At 34.3% G+C, this 14,042-nt stretch overlaps 1 protein-coding gene across 5 annotated transcripts in view; it reads right to left on the bottom strand.

The window, feature by feature from the left end:
- EPHA7 (EPH receptor A7) overlaps window positions 1-14,042 on the bottom strand; it is a 208,864-nt gene that overhangs the window by 135,726 nt on the left and 59,096 nt on the right. For all 5 annotated transcript variants that reach the window (XM_061427797.1, XM_061427795.1, XM_061427796.1 and 2 more), the window contains exons 4-5: window positions 2,033-2,188; window positions 847-1,182 (exon numbers count right to left, since the gene is read on the bottom strand). In XM_061427797.1, coding sequence (XP_061283781.1) covers window positions 847-1,182; window positions 2,033-2,188 — 492 coding nt within the window. The remainder of the gene's footprint in view (window positions 1-846; window positions 1,183-2,032; window positions 2,189-14,042) is intronic.

Below are 14,042 nucleotides of genomic sequence, written 5' to 3'. Positions count from 1 at the left end.
GCATAGCATCATCTTTCAGCAGCAAGAATTTTCAAAAGTTTGAAAAAGCCCTCAATTTCTGGAACTTCCCTCAGTCATAAGATTTTTCTGAAGGTTTAGAAAATCCCCAATTTCTGAAGCTACCTTCCCAATTTATATTTTCTAAAACCAACTTAAACACAGCAAAGAATGAACAAGTAGGGCATCTTAAATGCCAGTAAGAAGACAAGCCAAAACTGCTTTTAGGCTAAGCTACCAGTTCACAACCATCATATTTATTATATTTCTTCATTCATTTATTTTTAAATCTTCAGTAGATCTTGTAAATACTTTTTCCAATATTATAGACATTAACATGACATGATCACAAATCTAGGGAGGAATGTAAATTCCTTCAAGCAATTTTTAAGGCAGATTTGCCATCTATTACAAATATCATATTTTATGTGGTTGTCACTACTTGAGACGTTGAAGCCAACTCCTTCATTATTCCTAGTTATGTAAATTTTGATCACGAGCACTTAACACATAGCACACCAAAAGATAAAAAATGCAAGAAATATCCCACATCTTATTTTGTCCATTTTCCCTGTCCTCCCCTTAAGCTTAACAGAATTGCTTCTCTTAGAGCAACTTTAACTGGTTTACAATTTATCCCCTTTTATTTCTCCTGCCAGATCTCTGCAGGAGATGTTAATGAGTCTAGTAATGATTTAACAGACAACAGAAGAAATAACAAAGAAAAGCTAACAGTGTGAATACTCAACAAGCTGGAGTAATCAAGTTCTGTACGGCTGAGTTAAGGAAATATTCAAGCGCGAGATTTCACTTACTTTTCACTCAGTGAAGACAAACAGGAAAACATACCTGCTTGACCTGTGGTGACACTGACAGCCGCAAAGAGCCTCTGGGATCGACTTAAGTCAGAAACTCCATTTACAGCTTCAACTTCAAAAGTATAATTAGCGTGGGCCAGCAGGTCCATGACAGTGACATAGTTATCCTCTAATCCAGTTTGCTGGGGCATGTAGCCAATGTTACTCCCACAGGGAACGCATTCGCCCTGCTCCCAGCTGCATCGCTTACACAGTATTCTATAGGTCACATCATTTCTTCCCCCATTGTCTGCAGGGGGACTCCATTCCAAGCTCACTGTGGTTTGGTTGATATTGAAAATGAGGTTCTGTGGTGCAGATGGAGGCCCTTAGGAAACCAAAAATAAGTAAATGAATAAATAAAAATAGCCAAAAACAAACAAACAAACAAATGAAAGGATCCACGAGGGGCATTAAGCTAGTGGCCCAATTACCACACAGAAAACTGGTTGAAATGCTTTCTTTCACATAAACATTTCATTACCTTTCCTAGAGAAACCTTATAAAAGCCTTCCTGAATTCACTTGGCAAGAGGCTTTATTTATTTTCCATTTAATATGTCAAAATGAAAACAGGATAACGACTGTCTTTGTAGTTTTGCCACGGTCTTTAGCTATTTTTCTTCCGAGCAATTAAAAAAGAATAGTTAATGCACCTAAAAAAACAGTTGTGCAGTTGTTTAAAATTAGTTTTCCTTTTAACCATATAAGAGAGAATACATCTATTCATTCTTAATGTGCTCAAGAATGATTTATAGTAATGTCTGGAATTGGCTTTGGATTTGAGTCTCTCAAACATTCATTCATTGAAGCATCAAGATGTGAGATTTGCTCTATTTAGTGGTGGAATTTTAATTCAGAAACCATTACTTTTTAATTACATTTAAAGCCATGCAAGACACAAATAACTTTTACATTTTATTTGTTATTCCTATTGGATACATGTGTAAAATATGTTTAAAATGCAAGATCTGGGAGACATGAAAACTACACTGTTCATGATGTAAGGCATATCTATTTTATATTATTGTTTAGCCTTATTGGTTTATGGAAAGTTTTTAAGTATTTAATAATAATTAAGAATGTATTCAGAAATTTCAGGCTTATCTCAATGATGTCACAATTCTACAAACAAATGGAAGGGATCTGAAAGTCTTTATTTTACAATTATGAACTTACTTGTGCAGGCCACATACGGTGGGTCAGATGGAGCCCTGTAGTACCCATCCTCACAGTCACACCTTGAGGAGCCTTCTTTATCAGAAAAACTGTGAGTTGGACAACGAGAGCACTGAAGATCTTGAGAGGAAGATTTGTAGAACCCACGGCCACAGGCTGAGAATACAAAAGTAAAAATAGAAACATGAGAACAAGCAGACCCTTTCTGAATTTTAGTAATTTTTAGCAAACAATAAAATATGAAATCTGATTTCCAAATGTGCTATCATCAGACTCAATAGAAACCTGGATTCTAATAAGAAATTTCTAACATTCTTTTTATATCTGTAGCCATGTTTCCTGACAACTATCACTAACTATAAGCTGTAAGTCTCTAAGTAAACAGGAAAAAAAAAAGGGAAGAACATGCCCTTTATGGTATAAGTCTATAATTCTATTTAGTGTATATCAGTAAACCTATTTTACAATACTACATTTTAAAATAAAATAATAAAATCCAAATGATACAGCAAACTTGGACCTGTAGTTGGCATCAGTCCAAAATCTAGAGCCCAAAACTAAACACAAACATAATTTATTTAGACAAAATCTCAGCATGGTTAATTCAGGGGAACTTTGATTTCAGTAATAATTAACTTGCTTGTTGATTTGCATTAACACACTTCAAAGTTCTGTTTTCTTAATCTAATACAGCTGTAAATTAAGTCTTTATGTGTGAATATGGTTCTTAGTGAAAAATATTAAAATCATTTTATGACCTGACTAGAAATAACAGTGATGCAAAAATTTTTATCTTAAAATGATAGAAATGTATTCCCCCTACCAATTTTCAGAAAACTTCAAGATATAATTTCAACCAATTTAAGTTCTAAGGCAGTCTGTTTTCCACTAAGCAAACTTCCCTGTTACTAAAAATAATGAAATCCTATGGATAGGAGAAACCTATTCTATCAGAAATAAGGAGAAAGCCATTAACTACAAACAGGTGATGACTCTTTCTCCTCTACTGGGAAAAGTTAGGATAGTCAGGGTAACACAGCTCAGCAATGAACAGACAGGCACCCAAGACACCTATCACCTTCCAGTGAGTTTCCCTTACTCACTTAGACTACATGTTGTAAAATCAGGTAACCTGGAAGCATTTCCTATCCCCAGACATTTTACATATTTATCTTCAATTAAAATTTAGCAAATTCAATTTTCATTATTTCAACATTTTTAAATTAATTGATGGTACCATACATTGAATATATTAAAGAGATTCAATTTGCCCTCCATATTTATTAAATGAATATCTCTTTAAGTTTCAGTGACCTTCAAATTTAGTGGAAATTAATAAATCATATCTATAAAGAAAAATTACTGAATATTTAACATGAATTCAATTATAACTTGTATGTATTATATTCAAGTTTATTTAATATTCTCAACTTGGGCATTATTCAGCAGCATAATCACATTTTCACTCATGGGTGGGAAAAACAATCCTATCTTATTAAGAAAATCCTATCTTATTCTCCAGAAAAAAAAAGTTAAGTCATTCTATACTTTTGCTCACATGCTGAATATTTAATACATAATTTGGTGCAATTAAGAAATCCACATTATGTTTTAAGCTTAAAGAAAAAACAAGGCTGTTTTATATGAACAAGATAGGTATTTTAGATAACTTAAAAACTTAAAGATAGATTATATTGTGATAGACAAGTTAAAGATTTGTGAACAGAACTACCATCATCTCTATGTAAAGATATGATCCACTTTTGCTCTCAGAAGCCAGTCTGCCTTTAGTTGGCCTCCTCAATTCCCACAAGAGGGAAACACTGGCAAACATATTAGGCCAGTAGATGAATGCATCTTCACATGTTCTTGTAGCAATTACAACAAATCTAAGACACAGAACAGTGAGATCATTATGAAATAATATCAAAAAACACTTTAAAATGTTTCTAAAGATATGACCTTGCCACATAAAAGAAAGGTTAACTGGTAGGATAAAGGATTTAGCATGGATTTCCCAGGCTGGAAATTCCTGTAAGTATGCACTGTATCTTGCTCCATGTATTATCTGTAATTCAGTGATTAGATAGAACATCCATAATATAGAGACTGCAATGCTTTATTCACAACCTGCAGCTTGATAACACAAAGTCCCAGAGAATTAAAAAAGAAAAAAAGATAAAGACAGAGAGAAGAGGTGTATGCTGATAGTCTTTGATGATATTATGTGTATTTATTTACTTTTTACAGGGATAGGAACTTAGGGAACAAGGAAATGGACACAATGGCAACACGATTTAATATCTACTAGGTAAGATCAACATTTAACATCTACTGGGTAAGCTTTTTTCTTTTCTTTTCATTTAAATTTTGTTTCTATTCCCAGGTCGTGCTAGTGGTAAAGAACCTACCTGCCAATGTGGGAGACTTGAGAGCCTCTGGTCAGGAAGATCCCCTGGTCAAGGAAATGGCAACCCACTCCAGTATTCTTACCTGGAGAATCCCATGGACAGAGGAGCCCATAGGGTCACAGAGAGTTGGACACAACTGATGCGACTTAGTATGCAGGTAAGATCAAACAAGATTCTACTAGGTAGCCTGCTATCTATCAATTCTGGAAGCCTTACCTTGTTGTTGTTGTTCAGTCACTAAGTCGTGTCTGACCCTTTGCAACCCCATGGCTATAGCCCACTAGGCTCCCCTGTCCATGGAATTCTCCAGGCAAGAATACTGGAGTGGGTAGCCATTCCTTTCTCCAGAGGATCTTCCCAACCCAGGGATCGAACCCGGGTCTCCTGCATTACAGGCATATTCTTTACTGTCTGAGCCACCAGGGAAACCCAAGATCAAACCAGTCAATCCTAAACAAAATCAATCCTGAATATTCATTGGAAGGACTGAAGCTGAAGTTCCAATACTTTGGCCACCTGACGCAAACAGCCGACTCATTGGAAAAGACCCTGATGCTTGGAAAGATTGAAGGCAAAAAGAGAAGAGGGCAGCAGAGGATAAGATTGTTAGATAGCATCACTAACTCAAGGGATGTGAATCTGAGCAAACACCAGGAGACAGTGAAGGACAGGGAAGGCTGGCAGGCTGCAGTCCACAGGGTCACAAAGCGTCAGAGTTGACTGAGCAACTGAACAACGACAACCAGGTAACACTTCCAGAACTGGTAGGCAGCAAACTACCTAGTGGGATCTCTTGCAATTCTCATCCTTCTGTTGCAAATAAAGGCTTCTAACTAAAGGCTTACTCCCACTTTTCTCACAAATAGGGAGGACCATTTCTTGCTCCACTTCCATGATTTGTAGAATACCTATGGTACCTAATGTAGAGAAATTTAAAACCCTTATCACTCAACTTTCAAATTACATTAAATTCTGTTACCATTTTAGCAGATGGGAAAACAGATTTGAAGCAAAGTTAACATGAGTTCCTCAAATAATTCCATTGTCTAGGTTAAAACTGGATTTAAAACACAGGACTGCTGATACTTAACCATATGCTATTGCTTCAGCCTTGACTGCTGAATGAGCCAAAGTCTGGCATCTATTCAATGTGTCTTGAAGCTTTAGCATCCCCCAAATGAATTTTCAGTGGGTACCTACTGTATTTTAGTATACCCTTTGACTATTTAAAGCTATTACTTTAATTTAGAAAATGGTGAAATAATATCCTAGCTAGCACACCTTACAGAAGAGGTGTATTAAATAGATCTCTTCAATTTCACTATGAATTTTGGCACTGAGGATGCCTGCAAAATGATGGAGTACATGCATGGCCATCATTAAATAGATAATGAGAGAAGCAATCCCAGAAAAACGTGCTCATAAAAGTCTTAACACTTTTTTTTTGAAGTACTATTCTGTTTCAGTTCAGTTAATATTGAAAATAATAAGTTGTAACAAGACGGTTTTCACTCATCCTCTAAGGAAGCCATTAATTTAAATTTATTAAAAATAAGTATAAAATCTTGGGAGCTGCAGTATGAAGAGGAAAGCCAAGAACACAAGAAGACATAAGCTGTATCTCTTAGGATAGTAGTTTGAGCAATTGGGTGGTAAAAGTTTAGGAAAGAAGAAACAGATGCTCATAAAAGTAAAATTTAGATAAGATATCTAGATGAAATAGCTTGAGTAAAATACTCAGGAAGAGAAACTGGGGTGAAGTGATATACCTGAGATTTAACCACTTAAGGAAGACTTAAATGAGCTCTCCAACTGCTCCCAAAAGCCTACATAGAAATAAAGGCAATTTCTCCTTTCTTATAAATGCAGCTTGTTTTCCAAAAAGGTACTAGTAAAAAAGTTTTTCATGGTAAATGCCTTCTGAAGCCTCAAAGATAAATTCCCTTCATACATAATGGTGAAGTATATAAGAATAACTTTCTAGGAATTGTGATACAGTGGTTTTACAGCTTTTTTCTTATTGTGCTTCAATTCTCAATTTGTTCAACAGCATTTGAACTCAAAGCAGACTAATTAATATAGTGTATACACTATTGTAAAATTATTTACAGTAAGAAACATACCATTTTAGTTTCCTGCCTTTCAATAAGTTTGCTTTTTAACTGAACATTGTTTTAAGGTAATGTTTCACTGTATTGATGAAGACTAGAAATATGTATAAAATTTGTTTTCAATATTCAATTACTTTTTTAAAAGTAATACTTCACCAATTATTTTAGTTACAGTATTTTTCCATGTCACCACAAATACCTGCCTGGGACTGATTCTTTGCACTGTTTTTTCCCAAGCAGTAATGAATGCGCCTTAGTGAATAAAATAACATAAGTTCTTTAATCCTAGAGCTAAGAACCATAATCTTGTCAGATTTCATACACTAAGCAAGTTTTTGCTTAGCCAGTTGTTTAAATGGAAAACCACCAAAGAAAATCTAAGAAGTACATGAAACTTCTGTTTACTAGACAGTAACAAGATTATCTACTGCAATATATATATATATATATATACTAAATTACATTACAGAATATACTATATTTCAAGATCTGCTTTATTGTTTCCAGTAATGAAATAACTGTAACATTATACTTCAATTATTTTTAATATGAGAATTATTTTTATATTTAAATGAGAATATCATCTTATATAACACAATTGGTTCAAATATTATTTGGGATTTAAATTCTTAAAAAAACACACAAACTTTATAAGTAAATTACTTAAGAGCAATAAAATTCTGAACACAAAGATATAAGAGAGTTTATACAAAAGACTTGTATTCTGATACTTAAACTCTCCTAACAACAGCACACTACATAGTTGTCTTCAATGGATTGCAACTGTTTAAGCAATGGGGTGCCAGGCCTTTGAATATACACTTACATGAGGCAGTTTGTGCAACAATCAGGGCACTGGTATAAACAACTGTTTGTTCTCAATGAACCATCCTAAAGACCATTGTAAAAGCCACAAACAAATTCCCGCTCTTTAGGTGGAATTAGGTGAAGTAGAATACTTTTTTTTTTTTTTCTGATCAAGGGTGCAGATACTCAGACTTGCCCTGGTGCATCACCTACAAGCATAAGTTTGGGGGATATCCTAAATGATTATACTTCTAAGGACATTCTCCCACAAAATGATTATTCTAGAAAATCCACATACTTTTAGATTTCTACAGCCAAGAATGATTCCCTTGACCTTAATGGGCACATTTTTTGGAAATCTTAAACTCCACCTTTAATTTCAGACATAGCTGACCCCATCCTAAACCTTAAGGCACTGAAAGTCTATGCCTTAGTAGGCTGTCTTCTATGACTGAGCATGAGGTGTGCTTTGAAAAGAAACTAGTCTTGGCATTATTAAAAATAACTGAATCATTATTAAGGCTTAGATATTTCTATATTATAAAAACTTTCCAGGTGCTTAGAATCATCATGCTGGAGGTTCTATGTCTTTTCAAAGACTATCAAAGTCTGGAAAGAATGTATGTTAATAAGATATTCCCACCATAAAATTGATGAGGGAAATAAGATTAGATATTGTTGAAAGTATAATAAGTTGAAATTTTAAAATAATTAAAACTTGACATTCATTAATAAGCCAATCAAAAATTAGGTAAAGAATCTGAACAGATATTTCTCTATGGAACATATATAAGTGGTCAATAAACACACAAAGTGATCCTCAAGATTATTAGTCATCAGGGAAAAGGAAATCAAAACTATACTGATAAACCACTTATACCCAATAGGAAGACTATAATCAATAAGACAGCTAAAGGAAGTCTAGTAAGGATATAGAGGAATTAGAACTCCTATATACTGCTATTGGGAATCTAAAACGGTACAGCCACTTTGAAGAAAACTGGCAAGTCCTCAACAGTTTAAACATACTTATCATGTTACTCAACAACTCCACTCCTAGGTATGTACCCAAGAGAAATGAAAACATTTACTGACACAAAAACTTGAATATAATTAAATGTTTATAGCAGAATTATTCATCATAGCCCAAAATGTGGAAACAATCCAAATGTTCATCAACTAATAAATGAATACACACAATGGAATACTATTCAGCAATAAAAGAAGTTAAATTTTGATACATTCTGGTATGACTGAACTTTGAAAACATTATGCCATGTGGAAGAATTCCGTCACATAGATCCAGTCACAGCAGCAATGTGTGTGTGTTCAGTCCTGTCCGACTCTTTGTGACTCCATGGACTGCAACCTGCTAAGCTCCTCTGTCCATGGAATTTTCCAGGCAAGAATACTGGAGTGGGTTGCCGTTTCCTCCTCCAGTGGATCGTCCTGACACAGGGCCTGAACCCGCATCTCCTGCATCTCCAGGATTGTCAAGTGGATTCTTTACTGCTGAGCCACCTGGGAATCCCAGTCACAAAAGACCATATACTATGTAATTCTGTTTACATGAAATATCCAGAATAGGCAAGTCTATAGAGACAGAAAGTAGATTAGTGGTTGCTAAAAGCTGGGACATTGAGAGGAATAGAAAGTGACTGTTACTGGGTGCAGGGTTTCTTTCTGGGACGATGAAAATGTTCAAAAATTGATTTGTAGCAATGGCTGCACAACTCTGTAATTATACTAGGACTTCCCTGGTGGTCAGAAGGTAAAGGATCCGCCTACAGTGTGGGAGACCTGGGTTCAATCCCTGGGTTGGGAAGCTCCCCTGGAGGAGGACATGGCAACCCACTCCAGTATTCTTGCCTGGAGAATCCCATGGACAGAAGAGCCTGGTGGGCTGCCAGGGGTCGCAAAGAGTTGGACATGCTGAGCGACTAAGCACACCCATAACTATATTAACAACTGTTAACTGCAACGGGTGAGTTGTATGGTATGTACATTTTATCTAGTAAAGTTGTTTTGCATAATAAAATCCATTGATAATGCAATTTTAAACTGAACATTTAAGTAAGCCAACATTAAGAAAAAATACCAAATTTTATCTGTCAAAAATATGTTAGTTTGCCTTTCTAACCCATATGTTCTGTATTCATCTATTTTTATACAGCTATATTTGGGTGTAAAAAATTAAGCCAAAAATTCAAAAAGATGGAAAATATATAATCAATATATTTTACCCATTTGCTAACTTTAGGGTTTTATAAAAATTTATCTTTTATCTGAAGACTAGCAATTTTATCTGAATAATTTTATAATTTCGATACCTATCAATATGAAGTTATATGTAGGGGGGTTATATACAAAGTTAGTTTTGAGTGAATATATGAATAGATTTAAACATTCTTATTTTTTACCCACATTCACTGCGCCAGACAAGGGCTGGTTTCCTTTTCACTTCCCATCTCCTTCTCCCAAGAGCTAACTGAACACAACTAGACTCAGCTTCCTCAGTTCTTACTCTGTTTCCAGACCTATGATTTTAAGCACAATTAAACTTTTTCTGAAGGAATTATATGTATGTGTCTGTGTGTAAAATATGAGGCTTTGCAGATGTTTCCGGCCACAGTTATACAGCTGCAAAGAGTTTATTAATTATGAACTATAAGTGGATTGTTCTGTAATTGAAACTTTCTGGTTCTTAATATTATTGTAGAGTCTACATATGTACATAGGGATTCTAATGAATGCTGTTATTTTATTTATTGCAGATGGACATTTAATTTAGGAAAAGCTAGCCTGTTTCCATAGGAGCTTTCAAATATTTGTGTCATATTCATGTCTATGCTTCTCCATGCAGAGGAGTGCACAGCTTGCAGAAATAGTACTCCCACTGCTCAAAGTGCTGACCTCATCCGGGATGGACAGATCCAGAATTTGTATTTTAATCCTATTGACAGTGCCTCAGTGGGAATAATTACAAAAGTCTGTCTGAAAGCCAGACCGCCTGTCATTGACATGCTATGATTTTTCACATTGAGAATGAACAGTGGGCAGGGAGTATAAAAGCAACATGATGTAACAAGTATATTACAGTTTGTGAATCACCATCCATATCACCTCACAACTAACTTGTAAGAATTTAGAAAAGAAATGATGTAGAAAAATAAAGTTTGATATTAAGTGCTCAAGTGTTGAAAATAATTTTGGGGTTTTTTAAAACTAATTTGGGGAAATTATAAATATATATGTTATTTATTTGTGTTATTTGAGTAATTAATGTTTTATTGATTCAATATAGTAAAAAGGAAATATAAAATAAAAACCACTTAAAGATTTTATTTTAAGATTTAGACTGTAAGAGAAATAAAATTAAACACTATGTAAATAGCTTTTTCCTTTATTAAATTTTCAGTTTGAAATATGCTAGGAATTTTGCTGAAGTCTGGTATTAAAATACTCTCTACTACACCAGAATCTCACCCTAATTCTGACCTCATTACCAAATGATTTTTAAAAAGAGCAAAAAAAAAATGTCAAGTTAGAATATTAAAAATGTTTTTTCTTAATCCCTATTCTCAAAAGAGAAATGGATTTTAACTTAAAGAACTTATGTTCAAATCCACTCCACCATTTACTGGCATGTGATTTAGACAAAGCCATTTTACATTCTCAGCTTCGATGTCCTCGTTTCCTTATTCTTAATTATTAACAGCTATAGACAATAGTTTTTTTTTGTTTTTTTCCAGTTTTCAAAAGGTTGTTTTAACAACACACTATTTGGTTATCTAGCTGTTAAACACTAGTGCAAGTGTTTTCATTGAAATGCTATCTGTAAAAACACATATATTTCTACCACCGTCACCACCCCAAAACCACACGTGCTAAATCACACCCACTTAGTCTTTCAGGGGTGCCTCAGCAAGAGAGTGAAAGTCGGGTCCTAGAAGGGTTGTCATGCCTCTGCATGCATCCCAGACAGGCAGCAGCAGGCACTGTGTCCAGGATTTCTCCTCTCAGCCATTCACCTCCAGTTCTCCCTGTGCCATTGCTGCCAAACCCTGTGTGTGCTCCCAGAGACATGCACATTCATTTTGGTTCCTGCCAGTAAGGATCCAGCAGTGGAATTTTTAATTATGTAAATTACTTAACAGTCAACTCCCATAAAAAGAAAGATTCAAAATGAAATCAGATCCTTCTGGATCTCACTCAGTATTGTCCTCAAAGGTCCACTGAGAGATCCACCTACAGATAAAAAGCACAAATTAATTGTGAAGTCTCAGGATTTAGTAACCCCACTGGAAATGAAGTAAAATAATCCTAACCTTAATTCACATCTAAAGCAAAACAGTGTAATTATGGAATTCCCATGGGGGAAAAACACTTAAATTAGGGGAGGCCAGCTACCCAAACATTATATTAGTTATTTGTAGTAACTAAAAAATATATAGCCTATTTATGACACAGTTATTACTGTATTCTACTAAAAGATTTCCTTGAGGGCATGTCATTAAGAACAAGAGGCTGCAATAAGTTCTCAAACAGCAATTGGTGTTAGGAAGATTCAGACAGGGGATACAATTTACTCTAACATTTATGCCACTGTAAAGCTTATTTTCAAATATTTCTCTTATAGTTATTATGATATCATACTTTTTATAATTTGTTTTTATTATTCATTCCTTTTATGCTAAATTACTCCTCACAGTTTTGAAAATAGCAAGAAAAGTCAGGTAATGTAAGTTCTCTACGTGAAACATAATGTAAAGTATATAAGTAAGAATTCCTCTTTTGAAAGATCAATTTTAACACATGAATGCAGGATAAGTCGCTTCAGTCATGTCCAACTCCTTGAGACCTTATGGACCATAACCTGCCAGGCATCTCTGTCCATGGGATTCCCCAGGCAAGAATCCTGGATTGGGTTGCCATGCCCTCCACCAAGGGCTCTTCCTGATCCAGGGATCAAACCAGCATTTCTTAAGTCTTCTGCATTGGCAGGCAGGTACTTTATCACTAGTGTCACCTGGGAAGCCCTGTTTTAGCACAATCATATTTAAAAAAAAAACATTGTTTAAAAGATAAAGTTAATATTCTGAAAGACAGGCACTGTCAATTTCATCATATAAGTCTCATTCCAACAGTCTTGAAAAAGCAATACTACTTGTTCTTTATATAAATTATGAATCTGACTTCCTTCTAGCATGTACTAGCTGTGTGACCTTTTTCAATTTGCTTAAGTTCTCTGAACCTAGATTTTCCATATCTAAAACAACAAATCTAATAAGACTACTTCCAAAGATTGTTGTGAATTAAAGTTCAAGATTCATGTGAAGAACTTAGCACAATGTCTGGTAGAGAATAAGCACTCAATAAATAGTAAACTATTATAGTTATTTCACAATGTCAATTTCCATGTGAAGTTTTTTTTTTCCCCAAAACAGACTGTTTGTATTTCATGTGAAGTTTTGATCCCACTCTGGTTTCTACCACTGATAAACACTGAGCTACTTCCCCATGACCAGATGTATATGCAAGTAAGAAACACGAATTAATTGTTAGGCAAATATAGCCCTAGTATGCATTTATTCTCTAACAAAATAATTATTGTTTGCCTACTCTTTGCATTGTGTCAGGTAATGGACAAAAGTTATATATGCTAAAAGACAAATATGATGATCTCTCAATACAATATTCCTTTTTGAACCACCATCAAATGGCATGAATAATTATGTTAATTATGTGTTTAAGCTAATTACATTTCTGATTTTTCATAGGAAATTACCTATGTAAATTATAAATATTGTACCTTAATTTTTATCTTTGACAATGTACTTAATTATCTTCTATTTCCATGCTGAACACAGACTCAAAAGTCACCTTTCCTGCCAGAGCTGTAGCATTTCATCAATGTGAAGGGAAAAAACTACTCAGTGTATGTAGACATGCAGGAAATGTGTGTAAGTACATATTATTGACCAATTATATTTAAACTGGAGAGCTATTTGTGGCAGTTATTGGCTTTTTTTTCAATGAGGCTAATAGCGATCTGGCAATATAAGAATACTCTGTAAGGACAGGTTATTTCACGTTAAAAAAACTTCAGGTGGACAAGAAATATGTATATACATACAAATGTTTGTGATTAATTATATTTAACAAAATGAACATTTTTACTTTAATTCAAAGAATTAAAATTAGATTATTTTGTGAGCAATTCATCAATAATTGATCTTTCTCCTACAATCTATTTAAAACTACAAATATGTAGAAACAGTTTGCAAGATCCATAGGCAAAATGAAAAGAATTAATTTCATCTTGACTTCTAAAAATAAAGAACAGACCTTCCATTTCAAGCAGCCTAAGATATGGGCTTTGAACCATCCGTTTTCTGCAATAATTTCAATCATGATTAAAACAAAATCATCAGTTAAGGCAATCTTTCTAGCTATTTCACGGAGACTCTTTTTTTTCTTATTTAGTCAGTTATAAAATGTGGATCAATACTAAGTCTTGTGAAACAAATTACCCTAAAGCAGTTTAAGGCAATTTAAACATGTGGGGAAATAAATAATTTCTATTATGTCAGTGGAAAATTTTCTGAAGATCATAAAGAAATCAGTTAACCCTGAAGCAGGACATTTTAAAAAGATGCATCAGGACATGAGGAGATTCAG

Source organism: Bos javanicus, chromosome 9 (genome assembly GCF_032452875.1).
Source record: "Bos javanicus breed banteng chromosome 9, ARS-OSU_banteng_1.0, whole genome shotgun sequence".
Classification (NCBI taxonomy): domain Eukaryota; kingdom Metazoa; phylum Chordata; class Mammalia; order Artiodactyla; family Bovidae; genus Bos; species Bos javanicus.
This window is presented reverse-complemented; position numbering and strand designations above follow the sequence as displayed.